Source organism: Anabas testudineus, chromosome 7 (genome assembly GCF_900324465.2).
Source record: "Anabas testudineus chromosome 7, fAnaTes1.2, whole genome shotgun sequence".
Lineage (NCBI taxonomy): Eukaryota > Metazoa > Chordata > Actinopteri > Anabantiformes > Anabantidae > Anabas > Anabas testudineus.
The window spans coordinates 13,233,277-13,246,659 of record NC_046616.1 but is presented as its reverse complement, the minus strand read 5'-3'; the positions used below and the strand labels follow the sequence as shown (position 1 = coordinate 13,246,659).

Here is a 13,383-nt window from a genome sequence, read left to right as displayed (position 1 = left end):
ATTTCAATTCACAGTGAACACACATTTACATAACTCTGTAAATCTGTAAATTTCTAGCCCCTGCAAACCCCTCTCCTATCTTTTTGCTGCAGTCCAAACTTCCAGATGTATCTCGATTTCTCCCCCCATAACGCACCACGCAGGCCTCCATCCTCCCCATTTTCCCTAGTGATGTGGTACAGTCCCACCTTGTGTGTATGCCGCAGCTTCACCTGGATGCTGCTAGAACATCCCTCTGTGGGTGAGGGAGGGGTATCTGCACGACTCTTAACTGCGTTGTGTTGGGATTACATCACTAGATCGTCAGGTTGTTCAGTCCGAGCAGGCAGCAAGAGCAGCTTAAGTTCTCACAGCCGCCAGTCTTCATCCAGAATCTGCAAAAAATAACAGCAACAAGAAAAAGAAAACTCTAGATCAGACATATTGACTGGTTGGCAGACAGAGCCGGACGACAGACAGCCATCATGACACAGGGCAAGGTAAGAGCTTGCTTTCATTGAGTTATTTAGTGCATCTTTCTTTCCTCATGTGCTGTTATTTACCACAATAAAAGCACTTCTGTATTTTGAATTTCTGCATCGGGTTTAGATAATTATATAACAGTTTGTATGCATGTGCGCCATCCATTTGTCTCACTATGGTCACATGCAAGCTGGAAAAGCAGGCTGATTAGTTGTGATTACGGCCACATTTAGCAAATTTAGTGATTTCAATGAAATATGGGAAATAAAATAGCCGGTTCAGCCTACTAGTGTGTGGTTTGTGCACGAACGACGTTGCGTCTTTGCATTTCTAGACCAAACTCCCACAGGATGACACAGTTATAACACGTGATGCTTCGTTGTAATTGTTCATTTACGGTAATAGGATGTTTTAATATAATATAATAAAGTGGTCCAGTGTTACCTGAGTTTACCTGAGTGAGATGCGTCACCGTGGCAACCCCGTGTCTCTCTGGACCTTTTCATTGGCTCCAGTCTGTTCTGCTCAAATCCATCCACACAGTTAGAGCAGTCTTCGAAGATAATACAAATACAGTAAGAAAAGCTGTTTGTGCTTTTTAAACCAGCGTCTGAGTATTTTCCACACATTGCAGGTTAATTATTATTATTAATTTTGATAATTAATTTTATTAATTTTAAGAAAAATGAAAAAAAAAAAACGGAATCAGCTTATTAAATGTGAGTATTTTATTGTTTCCCCAATTTTCTATGATAGTTTGTGGTATCTTAAATAATTATACTATTATCCACCATTTAGTTTTGTTTTTTTTTATTTCTTGGTCAGTCAACAAAAGAAGTCTGATGTATTAGTGATAAAACTAGTGCTTGGTTGCATTACATCTTTCTTACACATAATAGAAAATAAATACACATACCCTGTCTTACACTTGTGTCAATTACTAGACAGAATGAAAATAATTTGTAAATCTGCAGTAAATAAGAACTAAAGTTATTGAGATATTGACAAAGACATTGAACGCTAATGTGTTGTATGGAATATATGAGTCACAAGTGATGATGAAGCAGTTGGTGAGTTTGTTTCAGAGTTAATTATTAAAGGCAGTTCAAGTGTCTGTTAAAGGTTAGGATGTCTCAGTAATGAGCTGGAAATGGTTAGGGTTACGGTAGGGTAAGTGTGTGAGCAAACTAAAAAACCTAATCAGCATCTAAACACTGAAAACTGTTTGAATGTAGTCGCTTTGGATAAAAGCGTCTGCTAAATGACAGAATGGACAAACTAAACATAGGCCAATTGATGGGAACAGAAACAAAGAAGCTGTACCAGTGGTTGTTGCTGAAAGTGCTAAGAATAGTAGGGATTGTGATTATGACATGCATGTGTTTATATGTCACACTGGTTACATGATTAATGTACTGACACACTGCACTGTAGAGAGCAGTATACATCAGTACAAGCACAAGTACGATGTGGAACATTTCCCCATCACTGCCAAACTGCCAGACTGTAAACTAAAAGATAACAACTGATCATCTGTTATGCTTTCAGCTGTTAGTTGCAAATAAGACCACCAATGGCTCCTCCAGTGGACAGACCTTGGTGTCACCGGCTCCGCCCAGCTATGAAGAAGCCACAGCAGGTTGGACAACGCCTCTACACCCACCTTCTGTTATCTCATTATCTTGAACATGTGCTTGTCAGTTGAACTTTGTGAATTTTGAAAAAAAAAGAAAAAACTTTAATCAAACGTGTTCTCTAGGTATCAGTGCTCCTTGTTACAATGATGTAGAGATGCTCACTGAGTTCACATGGGATGATCGCAACATCAGGAGGATCTTCATCCGTAAGGTATCCAAAGCTTTTTCAGGGTCAGATCACAGATCACAATATTAGCTGTGCTGTGAATGCTGTGCATCACTGAATTTACCAGCAGGACATATATTTACAGTTAGATCATCTTTTCACTTTGACTTGTATTTTTTTAGGTGTACTCCATCTTGATGATCCAGCTCTTGGTCACTCTTGCTATTGTGGCTCTTTTCACATTCTGGTGAGACCAGTGTTTTCTAAAATATTCTCATGTTTAACAATACTGAACAAATCACTGAGTACTTTACTGACCTCAGACTGTCTTACCTGTAGTGACCCTGTGAAGGACTACATTCAGAGCAAACCTGGGTGGTACTGGGCCTCTTAGTAAGTAACTAGTTTGATCAGGACCAGCTCAGTAAACTATTACATTTTTAGCCTGTATCACTTCCACATATCTAATTAAATATCCGTTCTTTAACAGCGCTGTGTTTTTTGTCACATATCTGACTCTATCTTGTTGTTCAGCACCAAGGTAAAAATACTAATTAAACAAATAAATACATTTTATCATAACTTTATCATAAAATAAAGTTACATTAAATATGTATAGATAAAAAAAAATCTCACTCCTACAGGAGACAGTTTCCGTGGAATCTAATTCTGCTTGCCATCTTTGTAAGTACAATGCTAATTTACTTTTTTTTTTGGTTTAATGTTTAAACTGATTTTTCTGTTCTTTTTTTCATGAGCAGTGTTTTCAAACCAAAATGTCAAAGTGTAGTTTAGAACTGTTAAATCAAATCAATCAGTATATTGTGTTAAAATCAATGCCTTCCAGAGAGAGATTTGAACTAAATTCTGCATTTTCACATAACTCGTCCCGTTACAGACCCTCTCCCTCTCCTACATGACAGGGATGTTGTCCAGGTATGCTTTTTGTTTGCTCACTCTTTTAGTCTCTGTCTAGTTATGATTTGTATTTTGCATACATTCTTCAGACTCTCTCCGTGGACATGAATGAATGATGAATTTTGCATGTATGTAATTAGGAAGTAATATATTTAGGGTTAGTGAGGTGTTGTGTGTAGTCAGTGATGTCTACCTATAAAAAACTTTTTTTTTGTTTTGAATAGCTTAAAATATTTTTTGGTAAGTTTAGCCTATTTCTTTTTTTTTTTAATAGTTTCTATAACACCAAGTCCGTGGTGATGTGCCTGGGCATCACGGTAGCAGTTTGTCTTTTGGTCACAGTTTTCAGCTTTCAAACCAAGGTAAGAAAAAAAAAATTCTGTACTCAATATTTTATATGGTACCGTATGAGCAGGATTGAGGATGTATGACATAAATGTATGTCAGTGTTTTACAGCTGTTGGATTAACACAAGGAGGTTTGATTTCATGTGCTTTCTCCATACAGTTTGATGTGACATCATACCATGGCGTGCTCTTTATCTTCTGCATGGTCTTGTTCATTTCTGGACTGGTACTGGCAATCGTCCTTCCCTTTCAATATGTAAGTACAACTCTCCAAATCAAACAGTTATGGGAACAGTTAATGGAACATGAAGGATTTTGAGATAACCATGATATAGTTACATGAAATACAAATGTATATTTAGTAGTTCCATCACCAAACCCATGCATGGAGTAAGTCAGACTTTACATGGTGGACCTTTCACAAGCTGAGCTAAATACTGCAATCACATTTAATCACTTTTGCCATGTAGGTACCCTGGTTAGATGCCATCTATGCCACCTTGGGAGCCATACTGTTTACCATGGTAAGAGTTTTAAACACTTAAGACATTAGAAAAGGCCAGACTGTACATACATATATGTGTTATGTAAATACATGTGTTTTATATCTAGATTATAATAGTAAGCAGACAGAAGCTAACAAAAATGTGTCTTACTTACTATTTTCCTTTCTGTTATAGTTTTTGGCATTCGACACCCAGCTCCTCATGGGGAACAAGCGGTACACCATAAGTCCAGAGGAGTATGTCTTCGCCACTCTCAATATCTACCTAGATATCATCTACATCTTCTCCTTCTTCCTCCAAATCTTTGGACGAAAACAAGACTAGCCCGTCACCTTACTGTACCTTTTCGACCTAGAGACGTAGGATGCACCAGTATGGAAATTTAGATGAATATTATAAGAGTCTTTTTATTTTTTGGTTTTTGTGGTAACAGTGCTTCCAAGTGCTTCTCTAACATGCCAGAGCATGTTAGCTTACTAGCTTTACCAGCCAGAAACATTCAGTGATCTGTGAATTTTCTCCTTTTAGTGTAGATTAAAGTGTCTATATGAAGCTGTATGGGGGTCTTTGGTATTTATTGTTGCAAATTTCTTGCAAACAATAGATACCAGTGTTCTTTAAGAGAGCTCCAGTAAATAATGCATGGCTCTTAAAAAAGCCCCAGCTATGCAAAGTACAGTCATCAAATCATTGGACTATTGCTTTCGGTGGTTGATTTAGCAACGGAAAGCATACATGCAAATGTAACTTTGAAAAAAAAATAAAGACTTCCCTGCACTTTCAATCATATGCAATGTCTCAGTATCTCAGAACTGTGACATACAACATACAGTACAAGTGTTTCACTGTTTTTAACAGCTGTAAGATGGATGACATGTTCTACTGGCTTTTGAATGACAATGTAAAGATGTTATTTACTGGATTTGGGATGTTGCTCCTTATGCTGCCTTGGTTTGGTACTCATATTCACTGCATACTGTGTGGTCAGCACGTGAATTTGTGGTCCAATAATCAATGAAACTGTCATTTATTATGTTAACATTATTGCAGTGTTATTTGAATTAAATATTACTTGAAATCATTTGAATTAATTTAAACTTTCTCAGTTTGACGTGGTTACTTGTGTATTAAACACATGACAGTGCCATAAATGTATGTATTCACTGTACATTTTGATAGGGATTTGTTAAGGAGCTTTAATGTTGTATTTCATGACATTTGAAATCTATTTTTTATGACAGAATGATATATTTTAGAAAGGGTGTAAAATAAAACGGGGAGATTGAAGCTTAACATTAAGCCTTCTGAAGTGACCTTGGATTACTTTAATTTTGATAATATTGATATGTTGATATTGAGTTGATAATGTTGTTTTAAGAGCACCCTGCATTTCACCGTAGTGTTGGTGTTAATGTATTATTTAAATAAAAGGGTGGATATGTATGAATGCAGTAACTGGCTCTTTTTGATTGATTTACACTGACACATGTATAGTATGTTTCGCAAATACTACTTGTGACAGACTGCAGGTTATGAAATGAATTATAGCTAATAGGAATTATTATCCATAATTTATTATGGCTAATAATGAACAGTGCCCTGTTCGCAATGTTCAACAGGGTAAAATGCAGATGAATTTCAGTTTCACTGTGTATTTTCAGCTACATGCATGTGAAGGTAACTTGTTTCTACGTAGCGTCTCAAAATATTCTCAATTATTATAATATCAACTGCAAACAAACATGTTTTCTAATAATACATTTTTTGTCTAGATTGTTTTATGTGACTGTGTTCATTTTTTCCACTGACTGTTGAATCATGGTAGCTTATGAGCCCCTTAAGGCCCCTCACTCATTGCTCAGCATGCTGTCCATGACACTGTCAGTGACTACATGGTGAATTTACCATCTGTTTTGTGTTTTCTAGCTTCCGATTGACACATTGCATTGGAATATAACGTGTTCTCTGTACCCTGTGCAGCATATAGCATTTGTCACAGATTTGGATCTGTCTGCAATGACTATTCAATCGAAAGTGTCGATCTAAAATCACACTCGGCCTTTTATGTGCTATGTTTGTGCATGAATGAAACAGACAACACCGCCAGCAGCAGCGTGCATGTGATGCCTCTAAATGACAGAAATACAACCGGCCCCAACTTAAATGCCGGCGGGTGTGACGACAAATTAAATGTTCCCCTACTGTCTGCAACGAGCCAGTAAGTTTCGAGCATACTCGGATTTACGGCACGCAGTCGTCCAATCACAGCGTGCGATGGTAGAGCGTCAGGTTCAGCCATGTTGTGGTTTTGAATGAGGAAGAAGCGGGAGATGTTATTCTTCAACGAGTTTATACGCAATTTAAAGTCACGCTAATGGTATATAAATGAGTTAGGGAGTGACTCAAAATGATAACCATTTTTCCGAACTTAATGGTTGCGACTCATCGCATTCCTGTTGGAAATTAAACATACTTCCATAAATTAGCCGCGCAGCTAGCAACGTTAGCTAGCAAGGTAGTTCGCACGGCGTGCTAGCTAAGCAACTAGCGAATTCTAGGCTAACTAGCTAACGGATAGCTCGCTTCGTGGGAAAGTAAAATGATATTTGTGAGGACTGTTAGCCTCTGAAGTAGCCCCAGCTAGCCCGCCTCCGTCAATTGTAGTGTAATTGAACTGTATTGACAAGTAGAGTGAAAGCAGCCATAGCCATTCTATCTTTGAATCAGCGGCGCTATTTCTAAAACTTTCGAGCCATGTTGAATAAAATCTACGAATGGATAGAAACAAGCTTCGCCAGTCTTCGCAATGGTGTACCAGCTGCAGAGCACTCAGATGCACACAGGGAACCGGGAGATGGACAGATAAGAAGGAAAAGACCAATTGAATGGTATGAGCTTTAATAGCCTTTTCCCTTGTGTAACTAAATGTCAGTATATTTAGAAAGACAGAGTTAAAATCAAGACCAAGTTGCTCTGAAGTTATTAAATGAATCACTGTTATAACTGTTTCTGCAGAATCACCATTCATCTCCTAACTGTACATTTAGCGTTTCAATCATTTGTTATAATGTGGTGAAGCTGGCAGAATGACTGTTACTATAACATCAGTATCTGTTTGTTGTAATATTTATATGTGTTTTTGTCTGTTAAGTTTGGAAGATGGACATAACCTCGAACAAGATGGGTTAATGATAAAGAAATCACGAATGGGTAATTGCAACATCGCACATAACACTGTATGTCATGATGCAAATATCTGTGACGACCTAGCGTTAGTCAAATCAGTGTTACCCATCTTACCGTCTTGTTTGTCTGATTTAAAATGATCTAGGGGATCTTATTGACACAGTCAAGATTGCAGCTGAGGGGGTTAAGACTCATAGCTCCAGTGTGGCTACATGGATGAAGAACAACGTAAGCCCTACCTTGAGAAATATACTGCCTGCCTCCCCTGGTCCTCCACTACCAGAATCTCAACCACAGCCATCAACATCAGCAGCAGGCTGGGCAGGCAGGCCGGTAAGGAATTCATTATTGGCACCTGACATTTTAGAACTATCCTTTTCTTTTATTTAAAAATGTCATGAATGTGTTTGGTTTAAGGTTCTTGAAAGAAACTCTCTGCCTGAAACATTTGTGGCTCCCTCGACAACTTTGGAGTGGAAATCATCCAAATCGGGTAAAGCTATTATTTGAATCATTATAGGAGGCTTTGCTTTGCATTGAAATGTCAGAGTTTGTGCAGTCTTTCAGGTCTTGGAGAGAAGTTAATTACCTTATTGTTTTGTTCCAACTTTAGAATGGTTACGTAATGAGAAGTCCATCATGGGATCAAAAGTCTGCAGGAGACAAGTGTGTATGAGTCCTACACATCGCGAGGTGCCCAAAACAAATGGACACTCGGTTAACTTGGTACCTTATGTCACTCCTAAACTGCAACCCTCACCACGACTAGGCAGGCCCCTAAACCTCCGATCGTTTGGAACACCAAGGTACCACTTTCTTTTAAACTCAAGGGGGAAACTGTTTGAATAGTTGCTTATTATATAATTAACTATTATGTGGTTTGAATCACTGTCAGTTGATGATGTTTATCAATCTATCATCTTGTGTTTGTAGTTTGTGTAGTGGCATGAGCACAACAAGCCGCCCCTGCACCAGCATGTATGAGAAGACCTTTCCCATCAAAGTGATGCAGAGCCCAACACACAGCACTTCATCAGGCCACATACACCGGGCAAGATCCCAGTGTACAGCACAGGAGGTCAGGCATCAAAATAATAAGGTTCCATGTGATTGCTTCAAATTTAGTTGTTGAATTTCTTTGTAGATTTTATAGTTCTCCTCTGTTTATCCAGGCTGTTTGTGCAGAAGAGAAGGAGGTCTACAGGCAGCTTCTAACCATGGTCTCTGATGGCCAGTCTTCTTGTCTTCACAACGGCAGCTCACATGCCATTGTGAGGTCACATAGAGATTTGTACGTATCTATATAACTATGGACTTTAAAAATGCTGGAGTCTGGCTGCAGAGAAGGGGAGTCACCGAAGGGAGAATATTATCAGAATTTAATAACAGGCCAACTTGTAGGCTTGAATTACATCTTAAACTAATTTCTGTTTTTCTGTTTTACAACTTTATGATCAACAGAGGTTCAAAAGTGGTAGCAATTTCTCATACATTGAAGTTTAAGTGATTCTTTTGAACAGCAAAGCCATATTAATATTAGCATCTGTACCAGGTTTTGTGATATTGTGGTAGTTGCATGTATGTCTTATAGGGTTAGAGTTAAGGAACACTATGACTATTTTTACTACATTTGCAAAGTCTTTATTCATGTCTATCCATAGTAAATATTTAACTAATTTGATTTATTTATTCTTCTCTATTTGTAACCCTTTGATTATATTTGGTCTGGGTTTAGATGGTGTCTGTTGTCTCATCTGCTTTCCCCTGTCAAATTTCTATCAGCACCAGCTTTTTGACCACCAGCCACAGATTGCTGCAGTTCTCTTCCCCTGCTGGGTCAGCAGTAGCAGGAACTTCAGAAGGACCCAGCAATCCCCCCAGCCCAAGAGGCATGTCGAGCCAGAGCTCCAGCAACCTCCCCAGCCCAGTGGGGGCCTCCAGCAAGTCAGGGATCCAGACGTGGTCCCTGGACATGGACCTCAGTTCCAGCAGAGCAGCTACTCTCACAGTTCCCTCTCCATCTGCTCTGCAGGATAACTCTTCTCAGGACACACAATCTTCAGGTAGACTACTTGCTACGCTCTATGTAGGCACTGATATAAAAAGTAAAATGAATGTTTGATTTGTTCTCTATTTTTGCTGGGTTGTAATTTTCTTCTTTTCTTTTTTTTTAGCATATGATGGTGACTCTGTAATTATTGTAAGTGAGCAGAAGGGCAAAAAGCAAGATGGCTCAAGGTAATTAATTGTTGACATAATCAGAATAAAGTTGCACGACTTAGACATCCAATAATTTCACAATGATGCCATCAATTTAATTTATATTTTAATTTGAATATATATCACCACGCTTTGCGTGTATACGCAGCATAATACTATCTATCATTACAGTGTGCCATGTTTCCAAGCTGAATTATGGATCAAAGAATTGTAAGTACATGCTGGTGCATTACAGTATGTAATTGCTTAAGTTATATTCCTGAATAGAGCCAAAAAGGAAACTTTGTTTTTCCTCACTATAGGACAAGTATGTATGACTCTCGGGCACGAGAAAGAAGGCGACAGATTGAAGAACAGGAGGCTCTGGCTGCTAAGCTGCTTCGACAGGTGACTGTGGACCACTAAAACCCTCTTTCTGACTCAGTTTTACCATGTGCATTGTTTCTCAACCTCAAGCTTCTAACACACTAACTTCTGTCATGTTATTACTGGTTCCCAGCGCCTGTCTGAAGAGGGGCAACGCAGCCCAGATGTGGAGGTCCATGTTCGAGTTCCTTTGGAGAAGGAGGTTCCTTTGACACCTGTGATAGAAGAACCGAAATCACTGGTAGAGAAACCAGAATTCCCTCAACTTACAGAGGTATGTTTGTTGCATCTTTACCTTTTTATATGCGTGCTGTGTTTATCATTAAGTATTTGAAGTTAGTGTAATCTTAAAGCTAATACTTTCAGATTTTCACATTTTTCCTGTTTCTATAAAGGAAATGGAAGCTGAGATCAACAGGGCGCTGAGAGGAGGTAGTCCTCATGAGGTACTAAGTGAAGGCTTTGGTCTCAGCCTTACACGTAAAGACCTGCAGACGCTCAGCAACCTCAACTGGCTAAATGACGAGGTGAGTACACATTATCCTAAAGGTATGATTTGTGTGTAAATTAGCAGCAGGCATTAATTTTGCATCAATTAGCCACACACAAAAAACGTAATTGTATTGTCCACTTAAAAAATGTCATACAACAGAACCATGTTGTAGTTCTTTTCCTTCTTAATCTCTCAGGTGATTAACTTTTACATGAACCTGCTGGTTGAGCGCAGTAAGGACTCCAGCCTGCCATCAGTCAATACGTTCAACACATTTTTCTACCCTAAGCTGCGCAGCAGCGGCTACTCTGCTGTTCGCCGCTGGACTAAAAAGATGGACATTTTTTCTAAGGATATCCTCTTGGTTCCTGTCCACTTGGGGGTGCACTGGTGCCTCTCTGTGAGTATGAATGACCAGAATTGTGAACTTGGAGCAATATAGATTTAGATTGTAATTTCTTTTTTCTCTTTTTCTCAGGTGGTGGATTTCCGGAAAAAGGCTATTATGTACTTTGATTCAATGGGAGGAAACAATGATGAAGCATGCAAAATACTGTTGTAAGTTTCTCTGTCAGATTTGTATTTGTTTTTTGAAATAAAAAATATATGGAGAGATAAATGTTACTGCTGCAAAATGAGACATTGAGATGTAAAGTTATTCATTTTTGTTTCGCCAGTGAATATCTGCAGCAAGAAAGTAAGGACAAGAAGGGCAAAGAACTGGATACCTCAGGCTGGACTCTGCACAGCAAAAAGCGCACTGTAAGTCCTATATGCATGATGGCTGAGAGCGTCATGTAGCTTTTTTTCAGTGTTTGCAATTATATCAAATTATATTAAGGAATTCTACATGGATTTCCATTATTAGCAGGCAACAAGTTCCAGGTTACAGTAGAGCTTTGCTACTAAGTTACTATTTTATTGGTACCTAACTTGCAATTTAAGTAGTTCTGAAGGAAAAGTGGCGGTCATTTCTTGACAGAATTTAGAAAAGAAAATGATTAGCGGTGTAAGAAAATATCAATACTCTCAAATATTGTTTTGTTATTGAAAATATTATGTTTTGTAATGATGTTCTAATCAATCTGCTGGAGATCAAAATGGACCAGTTTTAAGCTTAACGGCAATCTGTAAAACCAATGCTCATTATTTTTATTTGTTCGTTGTTCTCAGGAAATTCCACAACAGATGAATGGTAGCGACTGTGGAATGTTCACATGCAAATATGCAGATTACATTACCAAAGACAAGCCAATCACATTCACACAGGTAATCAAAGACAATGTGGGAAATCATCATGATTGCGAATTAAGGGCACATGTGACCTCTGCTTTCTCATTCACAGATACACATGCCCTACTTCAGAAAACGAATGGTTTGGGAGATTTTAAACCGCAAGCTGTTGTGATATCAGGATGAGGATTGTGAACTTGTACAGTCGGTAACGCTGTGATACAAATAATGACGTTCATCAACAGCGGGTTCCACTGACAGTAGTCGTGTGCTGGGAAAGACTTGTACACCAGCTCATCAGATCAGGAACCAGGCCTGTAACTCCATCCTCTTAAGTCAGTCAAGCCGTCAGTCGATCTTGCCTGACAGGATGTTGCTGGAGATCCCAAACACTGCCTCCCACTTATGTTCTCCAGTTCATTTGACTTTGATGCGACCATGGAGCATCGGTATAGCAGCTGAAACACTGCATGTTTGCATTTCACAGCCAGAACTGGTAGCGAAATCACATTTGTACTGACTTACAGACCATACTCTGAGCAGCAATGTTCAGTCTGATGCAGACACACAGTTTACATGTTTTGTCTTACAGGGAGATGAGTCTGTTATGCTGCATATTTATAACAGTAATACTATATTTTGGTTTAAATGTCAGTATTTGATACTCTTGGTATGTGCAAAGGTGCAAAATTTGAGTTTACCGTGAAACAATGAATGCCCACAGACAGAATTTTGAATGGCAACTCGTCTGACAATTTGAGATTTATTCTTTTTGTTTTTGTTTGTTTGCAATATGAACATTACACATAACATGATTATTTTTGTAATTTTCTGATTAAATGCACAAAAGCCTTTAATTTCATTAGAGTATAATTTTTAAAGAAAACTCGTTGTCTTACCTTGCCACGTAATTGTGACAAAACAGTCTTAATTCTACCCTAAAGCAGCGGGCTATAAAGGTTTGGCTGTTACCCTCTTATTTCGTAACCTAGATAAAAGATTGTAAATTAATCTATTTTATCTATTTCAAAGTCTCTTAGTTCAACAGCAAATTTTGGGCATATTCAGTATATTTTGGACTTTGTACATACTTCAAACATATACAGCTTCTTGAACAGTGTAATATACTTTTTTTTTTTTTTTTTTTTACATATTTCCTATATATTTTTATCTAGATCAAAGTCTGTTTTAGAAACAAATTCGTTGTGACTTTTTGTGTATTACCTCAAAATTATTTGGGCTTGATATAAAACTGCCACAGTTGATGAACATGAGAAGATGTGGATGTGTTGGCTTCTTTAGAGAGCATTATCTCTTTTACAAGATACAATGTGCAAATGGTTCCTTGTTTAATAAAATAAAAAATACAGAAACCACAGTGGAAAAAAATTTTATTAAAAAAAATGACAAGTTCGAAATCAAACCAAGTTCAATGTTTAATAGCTGTAGTTTTTTTTTTTTTTTTTTTTTTTTCTTTCTATGGAGAAGACAAAAGACCTACAGAAAGACAAACATTTACTGAGGAGAGGTTGTTTGATGCACAAAACTAAAGACTGCATGGACATCACTGAACACGATTTACAAACAGACTCCAAATGTGACTTGATAAATTGAACGACCTTCAGCAAAAACTTTTCTAAATACTTAGCAATCCAAAATTAGCAGCAACAGTTCTTTAGACTGAAAAAGCCACCACTTTGTTGTCAATGTTTCAGATAAAAACAATGGAATGATGATGGAACGCAATAGCAAAGTTGCAAATAATTCCTTGCTTCACATATCTATGTTCAGAGTAGTTTGATAGAATAAAAATCTTTTCAACATTAGCAGTGCATGGAAAAAAAAATTC

The 13,383-nt window shown here is 37.9% G+C and overlaps 2 protein-coding genes across 2 annotated transcripts; both read left to right on the top strand.

The window, feature by feature from the left end:
* The first annotated feature begins 321 nt into the window (after window positions 1–321).
* On the top strand, window positions 322–5,481 carry LOC113167683 (protein lifeguard 2-like). Its single transcript, XM_026368478.1, has 12 exons — window positions 322–479; window positions 2,011–2,101; window positions 2,222–2,310; window positions 2,448–2,512; window positions 2,605–2,658; window positions 2,756–2,806; window positions 2,910–2,949; window positions 3,164–3,201; window positions 3,458–3,545; window positions 3,691–3,786; window positions 4,001–4,054; window positions 4,211–5,481. Exons 1-12 carry the CDS (start codon window positions 465–467, stop codon window positions 4,358–4,360), a joined length of 831 nt encoding a protein of 276 aa, XP_026224263.1. The 5' UTR covers window positions 322–464; the 3' UTR covers window positions 4,361–5,481.
* An 845-nt stretch (window positions 5,482–6,326) lies between these two features.
* Window positions 6,327–12,912, top strand: si:dkey-21c19.3 (sentrin-specific protease 1). The gene is made up of 18 exons (XM_026367877.1): window positions 6,327–6,924; window positions 7,188–7,246; window positions 7,368–7,555; window positions 7,640–7,715; window positions 7,836–8,028; window positions 8,156–8,300; window positions 8,395–8,513; window positions 9,005–9,285; window positions 9,397–9,460; window positions 9,614–9,652; window positions 9,745–9,829; window positions 9,942–10,082; window positions 10,204–10,335; window positions 10,498–10,701; window positions 10,780–10,859; window positions 10,979–11,063; window positions 11,475–11,570; window positions 11,647–12,912. The coding sequence occupies exons 1-18, from the start codon at window positions 6,791–6,793 to the stop codon at window positions 11,707–11,709; spliced, it is 2,184 nt and encodes a 727-aa protein (XP_026223662.1). The 5' UTR covers window positions 6,327–6,790; the 3' UTR covers window positions 11,710–12,912.
* The last annotated feature ends 471 nt before the right edge of the window (window positions 12,913–13,383 follow it).